An 18,641-nucleotide genomic window follows, 5' to 3' on the forward strand; every position below is an offset into this window, starting at 1 on the left:
TGCTATTACTACTGTCATTATTTTATTGAAAGTTGCTCGATGTATCGAAAATATTTATTTTCACACGATTCACGAAAACTAGCTAGGCGCTCAATTAAATCTTGCGTACTGGAAAAATAATTTTTTTGGCTTTAATTGAACGAGGCAATGCTCAATTCAACTATTCCCTCGATTAAGGTAACTCGTGCACGAAACGATTTTCTTAAGAAAATGTTAATATTTACACAGAGTTTAAATGGCTAATCGACTGAATAAACGATTTACGAAGTTTATGGAAAAAGTACACAACAACAATGAAGTATATAATGAAAGTTTGGAAATAAATTAAAGACGATTGTCTTACTAGGAATAAAGATATGTTGCGTTAAAAATTGAACAAAATTGGTAAAACGAGCACTCGTAACTTCGCGTCTGCTTATTTCGGCATTTTGTTTCTTCTTTGCTCTCTCTCTAAAACGATTTTTAACATAAAAAACTTGAGTATTTTAGCCGGGGCTTCCGGTTCAGTCAGCGATGGATCCCCGATTAATTAATGCCTTGTAATTTCATTCGCCAAATAATAAGTTGGAGAAATTTATTTACAATTTTGAATTAATAACTCTGACATTAATTTAGAGCGATAATATCTTTAATTAGGAAGTAAAGATCGACTGAATTTAGACACCCGTAAAATACGATCCTACGAACATGATCACCTTAATGGCAAAAGAAAAAAAATGTTTTCATCCCCCATTTTCTCGTTCAATTGAGCAAAAGATTTTTTTTCCCCACAAAAATTATTTTTTCCTAGTACGGTAGTTTAGTTTTTTTTAACAAGTTGTTGATATCCATTCACGTTCTAAATCAGAGCACGGTAACGTATTTATTGGAAATCAATTCCACCCCGAGCCGACGAATTTCACGATCGACCATCGACGGCTCCATAAAAATTGACACGAACCAAAGAAAGTACTTTTTCGGTAGTTACGTCGAAGAAAAATATTTTTTTATTGAGCATGCTTAACTTATCTCGAGTATTTTTATCGACTTTAAACAAATTGAAGCAGTCAAGATATTTTTCCACCCCTCTGCGGCTCTGGAGCTCCGCTCCAGCGTAACTACCATTCCCAAAGAAATGAATTCCGAATGTTGTACAATAATAAAAATGAATAATTTGGTCGACCGGGAAGTAGACTCGGTATGCGAATGTATCAGAACGAATTCGTAGCAGCAGCATCATCATCGTAAACACGAAATCGTGTACGAGATTAAGGCAGCACTTGGCTCACAATGCAGTACGCCTCATCGTAGAAAACACCTTGACATCAAATTAAAGTTATTGCGAAATAATTATTATCTCCGCGTTTGTAATAGAGAATCGATTGAGACGCAACAGGTTAATGGACGATCGGCTATCCACTTCGAGATTGCTTGAAGAATCGTCCGTCAAGATTGCAAGCAATATCGATAGAAAAATAAATAAGCGAGGGGCAATAATAAAAAAGAAGTGAGAGTTGCGTAAACGTAAGCTAAAGTGTAAAGATCCGAGCGATGGAGTCGCAGCAGACGCCGCGCGCACCCGGGGATTCCTTCGCAGAACGAGCTCCGCCGACGGTAAGAATTAACCCGAATCTTCAGTGTCTCTCTACTCTCGATGCAAACAAAATCTGTTGGCACGAGACACCGGTAATATCGATCGGTGCTCAAAAGTGAAATTGAGAAAGTATCGTGTCGTCGTCGTCGTCGTTCAATGATGCTCGTTGCGCTATTCCCCTCTTCTTATCCCACCATTCTGTTACAAAATCGATCAACGAATCTGGTCCGCCAGCTTCGAACGGTGTGTGATCGATTTTTTTCAATAGGACGAGTACGGCAAAGGGTGGCACGAATCGGACACGCGGTGGCAGGTACCAAGAGCTTGAAACGACTCACGCTCTCCTCTTTGAAGCAGTCATTTACTGTAGGGGCTCTATAAAACCCTAATTTTTAAAATTCTCTTTCAATTCACAAATCTTCGTGAATCTCCGTACAAATTTCATGGAACAAGACTTTTTATTTGGGCACTTTTTTATAGTCCGCGCTGAACTAATATTTTTTAAAGTGGTGAAGAAAATGGAAATTCGAGCCACAAGGTTGAAGCACGACGCTGAAGCTTGCAACGTTGGAGTCCGACGAAATGATGTAAAAAAAGCCTCCAATATAATTCCAGTAATTCTCCAATTTCGTTTCCTGTCGAATTTTTCAATTCGTAGCTTTTCAACCCGCACCGATACTTCGTCGAATAAAAATGTTTTTTTTTCTTCATTTCGTTGGACTCCAACGTTGCGAGCTTCTTCAGCGTGGTGATTGAAGCCAGCACTTTTCTGTGTTCTTTCTTTCGTTCACGTACAATGGAAATGCGCAATAATTTACCTCCAAGATACAGAAATGTTAATTTTTTTGCGACTGGAAAACAAAATTTTTGGAAACAACGTTTCTATTCACCCCCGAAAGCTAAAGGACTGTTGAAATGCCGGTTCTTAAGCTGTGAGAACCTCACAGGCATCGAGTTGACTGATAATTTTGAGGCAGGATTATTACTTTAGAGCCAATTGACGTCTCGGGATGTGAAATTTGGGAGGTTTTATTTGAGGAGGACCACTGAAAAGAATATGGCGCAGACTTTGTTAATTATTTAGAGTCACGCGTCGAGGGGTCTGCAGTTGGGTATGTCCTTAGACACATTCGCGCCCCCGCGCCATCCTTTTATCGAGCGAACAGGGTGTTTGGTGCGCAAAGGGTTGCAGGAGGAGGGGCGCGGGACTGCAAAGAGTCCTCGAAAAGTCTCGTTATCGAGACACGCGCGTGTACAAGGATCGAGTAGATGAAAAAAGTAAAAACTTGGAGGATCGAGTAGAGTGTGCGGAGACGCGTGGCCTGTCAAGATTTATGCAAAAGAGATCGATTTAGGCAGCGTCATTTGGGTGAAAAGATTCGTGTCGCTCGCGCGTTCAGCCCGACAAATAGTGATGAGGAAGAAAGGCTCTGGCAGGCCCGCGATATGGGCGGCGAGAGCGCAACGAGTACGACTGAAAAACTATTATATATTTTTATCATTCCCCGAGCAGGTAAAGCAAAATCCGCCATCTTTGCCAGCGAATTTTCAAGCTCGACCTCAGGCTCATCATCCAGCGCAGTCGCCGAGATTCCCGGCGAACGAAGCATTCGGCATCCCGCCCAGTGGCCGCCCAGGAATTCAGCAACCCCGAGCCGGTCTCCGCCCCGAGTCAAGGCCGCCGTTGGGAGCTTCGTCGACGGTCCCGGTGCCCGGACAGTTCCTCCAGAGCAGACCCCCCTTCGGACCTCCGCGTCCGCCTAATCCTCACGGGAATCCGATCCAAGGGCCACCCCGATCGGCCAACCCGGCCCAAAATCCTCAGATCGTCCAAGGTTCAGGGCCCCGCTTTCCCGGCGGTCCGTCAGGCCCACCGGGCGTAAGACCCCTCGGAGGCGCGAGGCCTCCGATTTTTCCGGCGCATCAGCAAGCCCGAAACGGGGGCGGCGGTGAAATTCGACCTCAGAGGACGATCAACGTCGATTCTTTCGGCTCGAGCCCGACCTCAGCTTCGCCGTTTTATCCTCGCTCACAGCCTCTCCCGCAGAATTCATCACGAGCGGTTCCCGAAACAGTGCTAACGACCGCCTCGCCACCGAGAGATGATTCGACGCTCATAAGAGACGAAACACGATCGAATCTTCCGAAGCTCAGAACTTCCAGTCAAAAGTATAATCAGCAACGCGGAACTATGCAAGTCGCAGATTCTCGTTCACCGAGCCTCGCTCCCGGCAGCCCCTCAGCCGAGAACGAACGAACCGATAACTCCGAGGAGAACGAAGCCATCAAACGAGATGGCTCCTCCCGAGGCGAGCGCGATGAAGACGAAGACGACGATGACGACGTCGTCGTCGACGAGGACGCCAATTCGACGTTGGTTTCAACTCCGGGAGCCGCCAACGGGGCGCGAACCGACCAGACGATCCGTACGGACTCTCCGGGTACCCGGTCACTCGCCAATTCAAACAAATCGGCGACCCCGACCCCGGAGAATCCCGATCGCTCGAGCCCGTCCCCAGCGAAGCTACCGAACGACCAAGAGCGTCCGGGCTCCCGGAATTCTTACAAAATATCTGCCACCCCGAGCCCAACTCCGCCGCTCGAACATCCCGATCGCTCGGCCACCCCCGGAAAAACGAACGCGAACGAGGAGCCTTCCGGCCACGAGATCGACGACACCGGCTCCGGCAAAACTTCCGCCACCCCCCGACCGACGAACCCCTCGCCGCTTCAGGATCCCCAAGCATCCGCGGCCAAGGAACGGAACAATGAAACCGGAAGCGAATCCGGTCTCTCCAGTCGATCCGAATCCCGGCACGGAGAACCGGCTACCAGCGAAAGGGCCGAGGCGCCCTCGAGATCGCCCGCGTCGATGTCCCGCACACCGGAAAATCCGACGAACCTCTCCGTCCCTCTTTCACCCGCTTCCCGACACTCCTCGGCCTCCCCGAGCTCGCCCAAATCGCCCAAGTCTCCGCTCGGTAGCGTCAAAGGATTCGACGACGGGCAACCTCGATCCCTCTCACCGAAGTCACCCGGCAGATCGATTACTCCTGCCTCAGCGAACTCGACGCCCGCTTCGCCAGCGATCAGCGACAAAAGTGCTACAGAGACGGACAGAAAACGAGCTACTTTCGCCAACGAACCAACCGATCCGAACAACGAACCCGCAGGAAAACCACCGACGCCGGGCTCCGCCTCCGAACGGGCTCGGACACCCAGCAGCGCCGCCGGTACTCCGGACGGGCCAAAAACATCCTCCGTCAAACGCTCCTCGTCGGGACGTTCGATAAAATCAGGTTTTTTTCCACCGCCCCAACATACTGGCAAAATGTTCTTTTTCACTCTTCGGAGACTTTTATTTCAATTTATTTCAATACTGGGTCTCAGAAACGTAGACTAACAGTGGAAATGCCTCGAGAAATTTTAGGGAGAATTGCATGCAAACGCTTGCACCAAGGGCGCAACTAATACGAACGTTTTATTGACAGATGCCGGCAGCGAAAGTGGAGCCGAGCGAACGAACCATTCCAGCATTCCGGTAAGAAGCAAACGACGAAGAAATCATTTCTACACACGGAGAGACTTTTGTACGAATATTTCCGATGAATTTGCTAGAAAAATTTGCTATTTTCTATTACATTTCACCAAAGTGTATGGTAATTTTGATGCCGAAATCAGTTCTCTCAAATTTTACTATGTACGACAGGCAAAATGTAGGTCTGTTGTTACATTCTTACGTCGAACGACGTATCGATATCCGAACGTCACTCGTGTCTTGTGGTGATATTGGTTAAAAATTGGTAAATTCGACTGGACAAATTGACGAAATGTCGAAAATGTTTGTATCGTTGAGTCGCACCGTCCGAAAAGAAGTAAATTTTCTCTTCGACGAAGATTTACTTGACAAAGTCCGCGCTTATGAACGAAGCGATTGCTTGAAATTTAACCATGTGCCACACTAGTTAATTTTCATGTTTGTACTCGCAACGCCTCGTACAATTGGTGGGCGCATGAATTTTGCTATGTTATTGAGCGAAATTCAGTGCGGCGAAAAGAAAAATACGAAATTTTCATCAAATCATTTTATTATTTGCTACGTTTTTAATAAAAATTCGCTCGGTCTTCATTTTTAATGTAGTACAGCGCGTTATTTACTATGGACCGTGGTAATGGTTCCCCAAATTTTGCATTATTTGACACACTCTGTAGCGATTAATGTTACAACATCGACATGGTCCGACGTTACTATAAAAACATACTAATTTTTGCTAGAAAAGTCTCTTCGTGTAACAGAAAAATTTAAAAAAGTTCATCTGGTAATCGATCCAACGAAGAGATTTCAATTTAAAAATTTGAATATAGTAATAAATAATAAAACAATATCCTGTCGAAATTTCAAGGCCCGAGGATACTTTGTTCGTGAAAAAAAAATTAAAACGGATTCTCCAAATTAACACGGTCTCTTACGGGCTTCAGTGGTTTTCCCGTCTTTGTATATTAAATTTTCAGGCATTGACAAACAGTTCTTGCAGAAACTTTCATAAGTGAAAGAAAAATATCTGAAGAATATGTTTACAGTTTCGTAAAACCCATTCAATACTCATAAAGCTCGCAACGGATGATTTTTTTCTCGGCCGTGTTTTAATGACGCCAAACGTTTGAAGACTCATTGTGCGACATGAACGCGCGTGAAAAATTCTGTCAACAACGGCTGGATAGGCGGGACAGCAAGTAACGAGGTCGCAACGTTGCCAAACTCACGGGACCGAGTGACGCTAGTCGCAATAATATAATTTTTCTTCCGACTAACTCGCTACCAGATGAATTTGATTAAAGAAGGAATAAAAATGAAAATTTCACTCGATACTTTGTTAGACGACAAATGGGGTTGCGCTCTCTCCAACGAAGAAATTACCGGGGTCAAAGTCCAGGGAGAACAACGAGAAGAGAACGACGGCCGGATCTCCGATAAAGTCACCGAGCAAATCAGTGAAATCTTTGCCGAGAACTCCAGACGCGGCAGTCGGACCGCCATCGACAGCCGAAAAAAAGAGTCAGTATAATCCCTTGAATTGACAGCGCCACGCGTATATCTGACGAACTTTCGTAACGGATTTTTTCTTTGTTCGCAAAAGTTCCTATGAACAAGGTTCAGGTGGGTGCTGCGCCGTCGCCGAACCTCAAGACGGTAAGATCGAAGATAGGCTCACTTGACAACGCGAGCTACAAGCCCGGAGGCGGCAAAGTTAAAATTGAAAATCGTAAGCTCGATTTCAGCAAAGCACAGCCGAAGATCGCAGCGAAGAATGACAAGTACATGCCGAGCGGCGGCGACAAAAAGGCACGTTTTATTCACACTCGTTTTCCTTCTCACAGGCGCACACGAAAACTCGAGAAACTTTTTGACCGAATGACGTTTCGATTCGACAGATCACTCAGGTTAAACTTCAGTGGAACGCGAAGCCAAAAGTCGGCAGTTTGGATAATGCGACGTACAAACCTGGCGGGGGTGATAAAAAAATCGAAACGGTTAAACTCGACTTTAAGGACAAAGCAAAGCCGAAAGTCGGATCGAAAGACAACGCGAAGCACGTTCCCGGCGGTGGAGCGGTTAAGGTAACGCGATACGCGCTCGTCGCTACCGCACATTCAATATTTTTTCTATTATTATCTTTAGGCCCTGTACTCTGCAAATTAGATGAAATAATTGCATCCGACCATTGCTCAAGGTCGCTAATTATTCTCGTTTCATTGTTTTTTTTATCATCGCATATTTTGTTTGTATATGAGAAACAAAACGAGTGACACTGGCGAGCATCGTTTCGCGCGAAAGCGATAACCATCACAAAATAGAAATTTAAAGAAAACGATGAGCGCATCGATTTCCACGAAAATCAATGCTCGTCCGCGTTCTCACGATTTGTTTTCTGTCAGGGGCGTGGACTCAATCGTAGTATTGCGTCGATCGAGGAGCTTCGTGCCTTGAGGCAATCAAATCGTACAACGAAGTTTGACAATTGACGTTCAAATTCAATGGATTTGAATCAAAGTTGATAATTTCAGTGTATTTTATCGAATTTTCACGAAATGTGGAACCATTTTTATTTTGCTTAAGTTGTTAAAAAAAAAAAAAAAAAAAAAAAAACAATCGAAAATATTGCGAATTACTTAATGAATAGGGAATTTGTGAATTTGCGACAAAATGTATTTTTTTTCTCAAGATTGACGCGTCGATGCTTGATGAACGCTTTTATGAGGTTTGAATGAAAACAAAAATTAGTATAAAACTTTTATCGCGCAAAAAGGTTTCGTTTCTTCTACTTTCATTTTTGTTGAATTTAACGTCACTTTTAATGTCTTTCAAGCATACGTGGCCTTCGTTATTCCAGAGACTCCCTGCACAAACGTGCTTGAAAACGACATGTATTTTCGAACTTTTTTTTGGTTATGTACAGTAGTCATTGAACGTTTCCCGAATGCAATTTCACTACCCAGCCTTCTTCTCGTCATCATAAAAAAAATAAAGAAAGAAAACAATGCATAATTAAATGATGGGATCACGGGCGAAATAAATGTTATGCCGAGAAGAGTTTTCGTGTCGTTTTAGACCACGTTGCAGGGTTTACGCGGGAAAAAATAGATGGTAGGAAGCCATGATCGATAAGATCAGTCGATGTTTTTAGTCGTTGATTGAGATTGAAAGAATTTCATTGGTTACCCAAAGCATGTTTCGGAATGTTTGTTCATTTTTTATTAACAATGTTCTACTTGTTGTTCGTTCTCGGTCTTGTCAGTCCTCGTCAACGCCACCGAAAACTCCACAGGATCCGGCCCCGAATAACGACGTAAGTAAAACGCATACCGTACGCCCGCAAAAGTATAAACGGACGAAAAATGAAAGCTCTATCTATGAGAGTGTGGGTATGGCGTGTGAGTGTGTCAGCATGTGCATGTCTTGCTTGATGGTGTCGCACTCTCGTGACAGCAGGATCGATACGCATATACGCTTTCCGAGGAATGTTTTGCGTATATGGGATGGAAAAAAACCAAGTAATATAATAAAAAATGTGTGTCGTGTCGCGCGCTGTAACGAGAGTCGACGATGCACGCTTTTCTCAGCACGGGGACCTTTCGAAAAATCAACTTTCGAGTAAGTACTGACGTCACTGAACGAATGAAAAAAGCATGGCGCTTTCATATCCACGAAAAGTCGAGTTTCTAACTTGATCGAAAATATACTTATAACCACCTCAAATCATTTCCACGCCTCCAATCGCGAACCCTCGATGGGTATCGACGCGATCGTTCGAGCAAAACCTTCCTCCCCGCATTGCTTATAGAAAAAGCGCAAGTTTTTCCTACTGCAATACTCGGCGGATGCGTAATTCTCGAGCATAAAGATCGCGAAACACTCCCTGTACCGCTCTCCGTTCCGATTCGTCCGTGTATCGCGCGTGTCTTATAAACGTCTACTCGTGATGTACCGTTAGATTGAAACCCAGAAGATCGACATCAAGGCCGAGAGCAAAATCGGCTCGCTGGACAACGTTAAGCACAAGCCGGGCGGAGGCGACAAAAAAATTTTCAACGACAAGGACTACCTGCGACAGACCGGAGGCTCCAATGTCGAAAGTCTCAACGGAAGCGGAGCTCAGGTACAAACCCGGTGACATCCAATTCGCAGCGACTGTCAAACTGGCTGCTTCAACGACCGATATCCGATTCCGCGACAATTCGTGCGTCCACCGTTGAAACTCGTCTATTGTTCTCTATTCTCCGCGTCGTCTCGTTCCTTCTCCCCCTATTGAGCTTTGCACGCACTTGGCACTGCCGCGCCATTAATACGTAAAACACCCGCTTCCAAGCCTCCGAATGAAACCGTGCGTAATTATCGAGGAGAGGATATCGATCGTAAAGGAAAAAATACAGTGAAAAGAACGACGACGACACTTGAAGGACGAGTATCGCAGTTTTCAAACTTATTCGTTTCAACACTGTTTTTCATCGGGCCAAATCCAATCGGAGAAATGCAGCACCGCAATTCGAAGAAAATGGCGGGCCCACGTGAAAAAACGGTCGAACATGGCGACAGATAAAATTTCGAAAACTCGATCAAGAATCCGTTCGAGGTCGTTTCGTCCAAGGCGCCGTGTCTATTTTCGGTACAACGAAAACCATTGTGATATTGTGTGTCGCAGAGTCCCGTACCGTTCAACGTTATCGGCGACCGCAAAAATGAACCTCTACCAACCTCGGACGAGAATCTCAACGAGGAGTGTTAAGCTCCGTTTCGATCTTTGGATCGATTCGCGCTCGCCCTGTATTCATTATTCCTGGATCGTTGTTTTCCACGCGTCTACGATACGGCAAAAGGAATCGAACAAGGCCGCCGCCGTCAATGGATAAAATCGAATGAAAGAGCGAGAGAGAAGAACGAAATGAAGCACGCGCGAGAGCGGCATAAATTTCGCCCGAACATGAGGTTCCACGGCGGTGAGGAGAGTCGTAGACCGCGTAGGAAAATCTGTAACGTGTGCTTCGCCCATGGCGCCCGATTATTTCGAGGGAGCAAGAAAAATAGTGTTTTACGCGTGTGTGTCGACGCGTAGGACCGATCGTTTGAAAGATTCACCGAATAATATTTCACGAAAATTAATCCCTCCCGTAATATCGCGATTATCGACACTGTGCAAATACTCGAATCGATGATCGAAATGAAAGAGCTTTGGGAACGAACCAATGAAATATAAAAAAGTAAAAAAAAAAAAATGAAAAGCGATAGACGTGAACGCGCGAGATAAGTGGAGGTGCACGCGCGTGCACCGCAGAAAAGCAAATATTGTAGCGCTTGTACGTTTGTTATTGTTGTAATTTCGACTCGTTTAAACACACAAATACGATATTGTAACAATTAAAATGACTAATCGTCCACTCACTAGCAATCACCGCGACGACCATTGATTTATTTATGAATTGCATTGTAAATGCATACTAAATTAGTTGGTAATGTTGATCATCCTTCGAATCTGTATCGTCTGTATCACGATTAATTAGAAAAGTCATAAAAATTATATTTTTCTTTCTAGATTTAACCCGGCACAGCGTTGAACGCACCCAAATTATTCTTACCCGCATTCCTGTCTTACAATCATCCATGCATTCCTGCCCCCTTACCTTCGCGGCCTATAAAACCTCGTCGAATAGAATTTTAGCGCCCGCATCGAGCTGCACCCCACCATCACCAACACTCATCGTGTTAACGAGAATAATTCACGCAAGATAAATGATTTGAGAGTGACACGTGTGTTTGGCAGCCACTCGTCATTCGTCACCGTCGGTTTCTCGACCGCTACGTGCTTCCACGGATTCTGCTCCCTCGCCGACTTGATTTTGTGATTTTCAATTATCCCATTTCCTTAAAAATTGAACTCTTTTCCCCACATTTGTCAATCGTATTCCCAGCAGATGAAGGAGCTCCCGAAAACACCAGCGGAGCGTCCAAATTTCATCGAGATAGAATCAAGTCCCAGGACGGAACCCAATCCTCCTCCCTCGACGCCCACTCGCAGACGACGATCCCCGGCACCGGTTTCCCCACTGACACCGAGAGCTCTGAGGAAAAGCCTGCAATCCAAATCTCCGGAATCTCCAAGCGTCAAAAGAGTCACCATCTTTGAGGAGTCTCGAGATGATGCCAACAACGAGGGGGCCAAAACTCCAAGTCCAAGGAAGTCGTTGTCGGCCGACTCCTCCACTTCCTCTTCCTCTTCTCCGAAAGGTGTTTCGCTGCCAAAGTTGACTCGATCGCCACCCAGCGAAATCACTGCTACGGACAAACGAGAATCTGGCATGAAATTACCGAAGCTCGTCGAGACTTCGAGCCTCTCTAACAGAGTTCGCCAGATGCAGTAAAAAAAAATACCCATGAAGGTCACTTACTCTCTCGGTACTCCTTCTCACTTCCAGACTTTCACGCTCGCGTCTTCGTTAGTTATTCATGAAAATCATTTTTTTACAATTATACGGAGAAACAATTTTTTAGAGTCCAAATTGGACGAGCGTGCTCGTCCGTTTCTCAGAGATCCCAAAAGCGCATGCACAAGTGCCCCGCACAATCGTAGATTTCAATTTGAATACAAATCTCAGTAGATCTCCAAAAAGCAACGTTGAAGTATAAGATCGTTTGTAATACTTTGAAGTGAATATTGAGTTACGGCGATCTACGGACCTGGTCGATTAATACATAAAGCGTAAAAAATTGCACATCAGTTTGGAACATAAATTTTGATTAGAAAAACCGAATTTACCCTCTTACGTCGTTGTATTGTATCGAGATTAAACGGGGAAAAAGGTGAAAGAATAACATTAAACAAACCAAAGTCGTCAGCATTTTCATTTCATTGATATCCGTCAGATTTCGACTTTTCGAAGTATTCGCAAAGTATACTCGTATCGATTGATCATTTTCTATTTCTGTTCATTTTTTTCTTCTCTTATCTTTAGCATCAAAAAATATGCGTGTAAAAAATTATGATAGAGTTTGGTAAATACAGTAACAAAGTGTTGGTTGTGATTGGTATATTTACAACAATGTTCAGTCCTTGTTTACCGATGGTAGCGGTGGTGGAACAACTTTAACATTGTTGAAATACGGATGACCCAAAGCTTTTCTGGCAGTAATTCTCTCGTTGGGATCGTACGTCAACAATTTCTGTGAATGGAAATAACGAATGAGCAATGGAGATTGTTTTTTTTTATATGAATAAGAATAAAAGCAGCATAGGCTTGTACCAAAAACAAATTTTTAGCGTCCTCTTTAAAGCTTGGAACGACGTAATCCAAATCTCGAGGTTCCCAGCGTGGAAATATCGATTTGTAATCAGGAAGTTGTGAGACACCTGGCCATATAGTTTCGTCAGGGGTTCCAAAAGTTCGAAATATCCTAAAGAGCTGATCAATTTCCGAATCGCCTGGAAACAGGGCTCGTTTCGTAGTCTAAAAACGAATGAATTATCGATAGAGCAAAAGAGCGCAAGGGAACTGTCCAATGATGAAATTCTTTATACCATTTCAGCAAAAATACACCCAAGACTCCAGACATCAACCGCTGCCGAGTACAACTTGGTCCCCAATAAAATTTCTGGTGCTCTGTACCACAGTGTTACTACTTCGTGGGTGTAAGTTCTTACGGGTACTCCAAATGTTCTTGCCAGTCCAAAATCAGCAAGTTTTATGTGACCCCTCCGGTCTATCAAAAGATTTTGTGGCTTTAAGTCTCTGTGCAGTATGAGGTGAACGTGACAAAAGGCTATTGCCTTCAGCAGTTGGTAAAGGTAGCTCTGAAACCACACAACCGATTAACTGTGTTTTTTCTATCTTAATTCGAGAAACTTTTTTCTCTTTTTTTTTGGAAAAAGAATGTGAAACAATTCATACCTTCACTAATTCATCCCAAACGTCGTCATCCACTTCAGCAAATCTTACAGCATCCAGTAACTTCTTTAAATCCTGGTCCAAGTATTCAAACACAAGATATAAGTGTTTTTTACTGTGCACTATGTCAAAAAGGTGTATAACATTTGGATGCGCCAGTTCTTTCAACAAGGAGATCTCGCGAAGTGCGGTTGATGGTACACCCTCGCTCTCCCTGTTTCAAATGAAAATTGTTGAAGCTACGATCCTGATTTTACCATCATGCGCTTTTTGGTACATAATTTTTTAGCAGCATATAGTAATCTCGACCAAGACAAATTAGTTTCAATTCTTTTAAAGTAGCAATGGCAACATAGCCGATATGTCATTATGGTTAAAAAGCTACCTGTCAGACAAATATGTTGTAAAAAAAATTCAGAGACAGAGCATGCACACGAAAATTATCGTTATTCATCAATAAACGTCATACCAAATCAAAATAACATACGTTTCGAGACGAATTTTCTTCAAAGCAACCATTCTACCGGTAACTTTGTCTCGCGCCTTGTAAACAACGCCATACGTTCCCTCGCCAATCTTTTCAATTTTGCAGAAGTTATCCATGATCACTGTAGCCCAATGATCGCTGGATGCAAATATATTTATTCTTTTTTCACTTTATTCAAATGTTTTGTGAGAAATATAGAGACGCGCGCGCGTCCGCTCTAATTTTTTCCCGTAGAGCACGTGTTGCATCCGTTGGAGCACCTGGAGGTTGAGAATTGAAAGTTGAAAGCTTAAAAGACAAACCATATACACACGAGCTTTGGAATAAAAGCAATGTGTCAGTTATCACGAAACGAACAATTGTTCGTGTGCGAAAGAGAGCCCTCTGGACATGCTCCGTTATTGCAACGAGCTCAGATAACTTACCGACACGTAATGCCAACTTGAGGCAATGAAATTAAAATAACATTCGTAACTCGTATATTTATTAACATGCAAATTGCATATGTGTGTGTCATTGGTGCACATGATCCACATGATACGCATTGCGTATGTGACGACGAGAAACACCGAATAAACCAACACACAAATCTCGCGAATCCCTTGTGTTATGCTATACTATGGAATTTGTATAGAATAACCAGTATATAGGTAGAAACGTTACGTTCATTGCGGCCTTTGCCGCTTCTCTGCGGGATCCGTAAATTCTTCGTAAATATTTATAAACGTGATATTTCTATATTAGAATGTTGTGAATCTTATAGAAGTAAAAACTTGGTTACCGAAAACATACTACAGGAGTTACAGACCATCTAGAACTCTTGTAGAAGCGTGAAAAAAAAAATTTTATCCTGAATTGATAATCAAGAGCATATCGAGAGAAATAAGAAGTACCAAACCAAAACTCGGCACTTGGCTCGAATGTGCAGCGCGTTATGAGCTTTATGCGAGACGACCGAGTTTACGTATTGTTCGTGATCGACATAACCTCGTAATTATTCATTGAACTTGGTCGTCCACTGCTATCGAACAATTAATAATACGCGTTTAATACAAATATCCGTTAAATTAAATCAATCACAAGAGGTAAAAGCTACCATTGAATGCCGAAAAAACATGCTGGAAAAATGTCCATAATGACCGAGAACAATGTTTACGAATGTCCAAGCGAGGAACGCGGATCGAGTGACAAATTATGTTTCCGCGTTTACGAAAACTCTGGACAATTTATTTATATGCCAAAAATGGATGATGACTGTATGGAAATGGAGGTAATATATTAATTTTTTCATCTCATTCGTATGCCAGCCCAATTTTGCTTGTCAATTTATTGAGTGTTAAAAATTAGTCGAACATCGAGGAACAAATTGGCCCAGAAAAAAGCGGTGCTATAGTGGAGCACATACCTAACTATCACGAAGCACAACATTCTCTGATTTACCGCGGAGATCAGATTGACGAGTTCCAAGAGAGTAAACTATGCCATGATTCTTTTACATCTCTGGTTCCTTCCGATCTCAAAATGGAGGATCAATGGGAAGAACATAATTCATACGACAGCTCGGCTATGGTAAAGACTTTGATGTTGTATTACTCGTATTACCTTTGCATTGTGGATAATAAAATGATCATTTGTTTAACAGGATGACAACAGTTTTGAAGAAAAACACTTTTCCGAGTCTCACTACGACGAGGACGACCTTGTTACTGGTGCCAGTATTGGCGCTGACAACGACGATACTGAAAATCTTGATGATTCAGATGAGGAAACTATTGCCACATTTCTGACTGCCGCTGGCCAAAGATTGGCCCTGTATGCCGTGGAAGATTCCGACCAAGTTTTTGCAGTAGCTGTCTATGACGAATCAGGAGCACCTCCGACCAATTTCCAATTTCTTGTAAAGTATGAGCAATCATTATATTAATATTTTCAAATCATACGTCATGTCAATCATAGTCATATGTTAATGAAAAAATCATGCCAATAGTTCTGCAGCCTTCACTAATAATTTATACTTTCTAGATCTGATGTAGAGAGATTGATCGGAGAAGGTGCAGTAAAAACTGTAAAAAAACCGACGCAAATGAAAAAGCAATTACTAACGAACGAGTCGCCTCTGCAGGCTCGACCGCCTCTGCATTACACGGACCAACCTTCCGAGAATATTCGACTCAGAAGTGATCATCAACACGAGTACGATAATAAACAATCGAAAGAATTATTAATGGCAATATCAATAGTTGATGAAAAAGCTCGGCTTCTGGAATCTTACAAAATGGTCGAAAGCACAAACGAAAAATCCCGCACAATTTCGTCGTATTCTCCGGTCAACGATATCGGTAAGTATAATATTTTTTTCTCACTCTAGATTTGGCGGTTATCATGAGAAAAAAAAAAATTCGTCTGTTCACCGATTTCAATGGCAGATCGATACGAGGTGTCCGAGGACGAATGTGCAATGGAAGAAGAAAAATTTATCGTACCATCAACCGTTGATGACTTGTTTATGGAGGAAGAAAAATCTGAGGATGAATTGACATTTGCCGATATCGAAGAGAGCCTTGGAATGTTTTCACCGAGTGGAAAACGATCCCCGATGTTGTGTCGGAGTTCAAGGTCCAGTTGGCAGGACACATCGATAGAAAGCGAGCCTGAATTCGCTTTTCACGAAGAGGAACCACCGAAAATGGATTGTACTCGGAAAGATGTACTTCCAATTGTGAAAAAAGAACCGAAGAACGAAAACATTGCAAAAGTCGGAGCGACGGTGAATTCGTCAATGAAAGTATGGAAAAGAACGAGTTTGGTGCGCAACAGCCACGCCGCATCGTCGAGTACGTTATTAGCTTACAGATGCAGCGACAGTGGCGTCATAGAGCAACGAGAAGTAAGCAGTGGAGCATCATTGCTCATCGGGAATAATGAACGAACAAAGTCTATTGCGAACGAGCCAGATCATACCCCAGTCGTCTTAACCGGAAGCCCGAAGGCAAAAAGGCCGCGGAAACAACAGTTGACCTCGGTGAATCGTGGCGATTCCGAGATTATAATACAACCAGCAACGTTTCCGAACGAGGATGATGAGGACGAGGAGGACGCAGGAGGATTCAGAAGGAAAAGGATGTATCGAAGAAAGCGCAAACAGGTGCGTACCTCCGTGCGTTACAAAATGAAAACTTCCGCCACGAAGAGACGAGGTGGAAGTCGACCGCGAGGAGACAGGGCGCAACCAAAAAAGCAATACGAGATCATAGAAATCGACGTCGACGAAGAGGATCGTTTGAGCGGTAGCGGTGGGTCGAAAAATAAAAACATCGTGGAAATAACGCTCGACGAGAGCAGAGAAAAGGGTTCGAGCGACAAGGAAAATCAAGTTATAATGGTCGGGGATTCGGATGACGACGAGGACGATGACGACGAAGACATAACCAGAGCGGACTCTTCCAAGAGCAGATCGCCCGCCGTTGCGTCGCTCAAGTGTGAATATTGTTCCCGAACTTTCCGGCAAAAGAGAGCGGTGAAAACACACTCGCGCCTGTGCCCAAAGTCGCCCAAGAACATCAAAAGGCTCGAGGAAAGAACCTTGAGATCCAACGATTCTTCCGTACCTAAAAAAGAATTTTCTTGCAAAATATGTCAAGAAAAGTTCGACGTAGTCGTTGTACTCGCGAGGCACGTCAAGTCGATGCATTCGATGCGAAAAAAACCAAATTCGTCACAAGACACGAGCAATACAACGGCCGCCGCGACCTCAGCGACGGCGACTACTTTGAATAAAACGCGAAAGGAACGCGGCAGTAAAAGTACCGAACAAAAAATAGAACTCGACGAACCAGTAACTTGCGCTTCGTCTTCGGCAACAGCGGCTGCCGCCACGACCGTACGGAAAGGACCAAGAAGAAGAAGGAGAAGAAGAAAGAGAATAAAAACTAATCAGGGCTGGAAAGGTCAAAAATTACATTGCTCCGATTGTGCAAAATGGTTCTCTAGCGCCGCATTGCTAGCTTCTCACTCGCTTCAACACGCCACTAAAAAATCTGGTGAGTCGTGCGCAAAAAATAAGAATAAAAATTTTTTAAATAAATTTTTTTTTTATCATCGTCAAATGATTAAACCTTTATGTATCTATTCAACACATTTCGCGTACTATTACAATACGAAAGCTATTGAATACATAGCATATTTTAAATGCTATTGAATACATAGCATAATAAAAGTAAATGTGACAACTGACATTGATCGATATTTCTTATTTTTTGCAGAAAAACAGATTCGTCGATGTCAGACGTGCAAAAAAATGTTCAAATCAAAACTGCTGTACATTCGCCACATGAGAATGCACAGTAGGGTTAAAACATTGCAAAAAAAATTACACCACACGCGACAGGCGAGCGTTAAACTTGCGACACTAAGAAAACACGGAAGCAGCCGACCAAGAAAGCTTCGATCTTCGAGCGCCTTAAGTGATATTTATCCATAATGTAGTCTCGCGATTAATGAGATGTATATTAAAATGTGTTTTTTTTTCTTTTCCTCCTTCTTTCGTTCTCATTTTTCGTACTTCCTCACACACAGTTGTTTTCAAAACATGCGTGTGATTCTCTACGAATTCATCTCGCTTTTCTCTACTCTAGCTCGATATTATTTTTTAAAGATAATTATAATTTGTTGATATGACCGATATCCATGGAGCAGGGAATAAAACGCGTAAGGAAACATCGTCTACGATGACGGGCTCCCGCTCCCGTCTGTGCCGCTACTGTTGTACTATAGTAGCTAATATTACGTGTAAATACGCTAAGTATATAATAGAATCATCTCGAAAACATACGCGATGGTGTCAATGAATTGGCGATGTAAAGTTACAGAGCTGTTCTGAATAAATTATGTCATCAAGACGCTTTTGATCCTGAATCAGAGTAGCAATTATCCGATTTTCAGGACTTTAGATGATTATTGTCGGGACCGAACAGTTCTACCGTCTATACTCGACGTACAAAGTGTTGAGCGGAATATATGATTTTCTTTTAAATCATGCTGGCAGCTGGCAGCATATATTTACGTAGCTCCATAGTAGAAGATTGTTCAAGAGATTATAGTTCGATCTTCACCGTTTTGTTTTTTAGACAACATTACCATCAACTG

General features: G+C 43.2%; 3 protein-coding genes across 9 annotated transcripts; 2 read left to right on the forward strand and 1 right to left on the reverse strand.

Moving 5' to 3' along the window:
* Nucleotides 1-417: 417 nt before the first annotated feature.
* On the forward strand, nucleotides 418-12,288 carry tau (microtubule-associated protein tau). Of its 7 annotated transcripts, none has more exons than XM_043433688.1 (8): nucleotides 418-1,593; nucleotides 3,087-4,872; nucleotides 5,065-5,114; nucleotides 6,452-6,629; nucleotides 6,712-6,917; nucleotides 7,007-7,192; nucleotides 8,371-8,421; nucleotides 11,039-12,288. In XM_043433688.1, the coding sequence occupies exons 1-8, from the start codon at nucleotides 1,531-1,533 to the stop codon at nucleotides 11,486-11,488; spliced, it is 2,970 nt and encodes a 989-aa protein (XP_043289623.1). In that variant the 5' UTR covers nucleotides 418-1,530; the 3' UTR covers nucleotides 11,489-12,288. The 7 variants fall into 7 exon arrangements, with proteins under 7 accessions (XP_043289623.1, XP_043289621.1, XP_043289622.1 ...); XM_043433689.1 differs by lacking the exons at nucleotides 418-1,593; nucleotides 11,039-12,288 and adding exons at nucleotides 9,067-9,231; nucleotides 9,775-10,668 and having other exon boundaries at nucleotides 2,301-4,872; XM_043433686.1 differs by lacking the exon at nucleotides 418-1,593 and having other exon boundaries at nucleotides 2,287-4,872.
* Nucleotides 11,957-14,048, reverse strand: Cdk2 (Cyclin-dependent kinase 2). Its single transcript, XM_043433706.1, has 6 exons — nucleotides 13,922-14,048; nucleotides 13,497-13,756; nucleotides 13,013-13,223; nucleotides 12,643-12,915; nucleotides 12,368-12,571; nucleotides 11,957-12,287 (listed from the first exon to the last, which is right to left on the reverse strand). The coding sequence occupies exons 2-6, from the start codon at nucleotides 13,610-13,612 to the stop codon at nucleotides 12,171-12,173; spliced, it is 921 nt and encodes a 306-aa protein (XP_043289641.1). The 5' UTR covers nucleotides 13,613-13,756; nucleotides 13,922-14,048; the 3' UTR covers nucleotides 11,957-12,170.
* Nucleotides 14,049-14,156: 108 nt separating this feature from the next.
* LOC122419266 (uncharacterized) lies at nucleotides 14,157-18,410 on the forward strand. Its single transcript, XM_043433694.1, has 6 exons — nucleotides 14,157-14,766; nucleotides 14,844-15,065; nucleotides 15,139-15,398; nucleotides 15,519-15,835; nucleotides 15,923-17,536; nucleotides 17,759-18,410. The coding sequence occupies exons 1-6, from the start codon at nucleotides 14,599-14,601 to the stop codon at nucleotides 17,974-17,976; spliced, it is 2,799 nt and encodes a 932-aa protein (XP_043289629.1). The 5' UTR covers nucleotides 14,157-14,598; the 3' UTR covers nucleotides 17,977-18,410.
* The last annotated feature ends 231 nt before the right edge of the window (nucleotides 18,411-18,641 follow it).

This window comes from Venturia canescens, chromosome 1, assembly GCF_019457755.1.
Source record: "Venturia canescens isolate UGA chromosome 1, ASM1945775v1, whole genome shotgun sequence".
Lineage (NCBI taxonomy): Eukaryota > Metazoa > Arthropoda > Insecta > Hymenoptera > Ichneumonidae > Venturia > Venturia canescens.

Excerpts from the sequence above, each read along its gene's own strand:
- tau (XM_043433686.1), top strand. The coding sequence starts at position 2,988 with ATGAGGAAGAAAGGCTCTGGCAGGCCCGCGATATGGGCGGCGAGAGCG. Across the intron at positions 6,630-6,711 it reads ATCGACAGCCGAAAAAAAGA|TTCCTATGAACAAGGTTCAG; the intron begins GTCAGTATAATC and ends TGTTCGCAAAAG. Across the intron at positions 6,918-7,006 it reads CGAGCGGCGGCGACAAAAAG|ATCACTCAGGTTAAACTTCA; the intron begins GCACGTTTTATT and ends TCGATTCGACAG.
- Cdk2 (XM_043433706.1), bottom strand. The coding sequence starts at position 13,612 with ATGGATAACTTCTGCAAAATTGAAAAGATTGGCGAGGGAACGTATGGC. Across the intron at positions 12,916-13,012 it reads TTTGGGATGAATTAGTGAAG|AGCTACCTTTACCAACTGCT; the intron begins GTATGAATTGTT and ends GTGTGGTTTCAG. Across the intron at positions 12,288-12,367 it reads ACGCTAAAAATTTGTTTTTG|AAATTGTTGACGTACGATCC; the intron begins GTACAAGCCTAT and ends TTCCATTCACAG.
- LOC122419266 (XM_043433694.1), top strand. The coding sequence starts at position 14,599 with ATGCCGAAAAAACATGCTGGAAAAATGTCCATAATGACCGAGAACAAT. Across the intron at positions 14,767-14,843 it reads ATGACTGTATGGAAATGGAG|TCGAACATCGAGGAACAAAT; the intron begins GTAATATATTAA and ends GTTAAAAATTAG. Across the intron at positions 17,537-17,758 it reads ACACGCCACTAAAAAATCTG|AAAAACAGATTCGTCGATGT; the intron begins GTGAGTCGTGCG and ends TATTTTTTGCAG.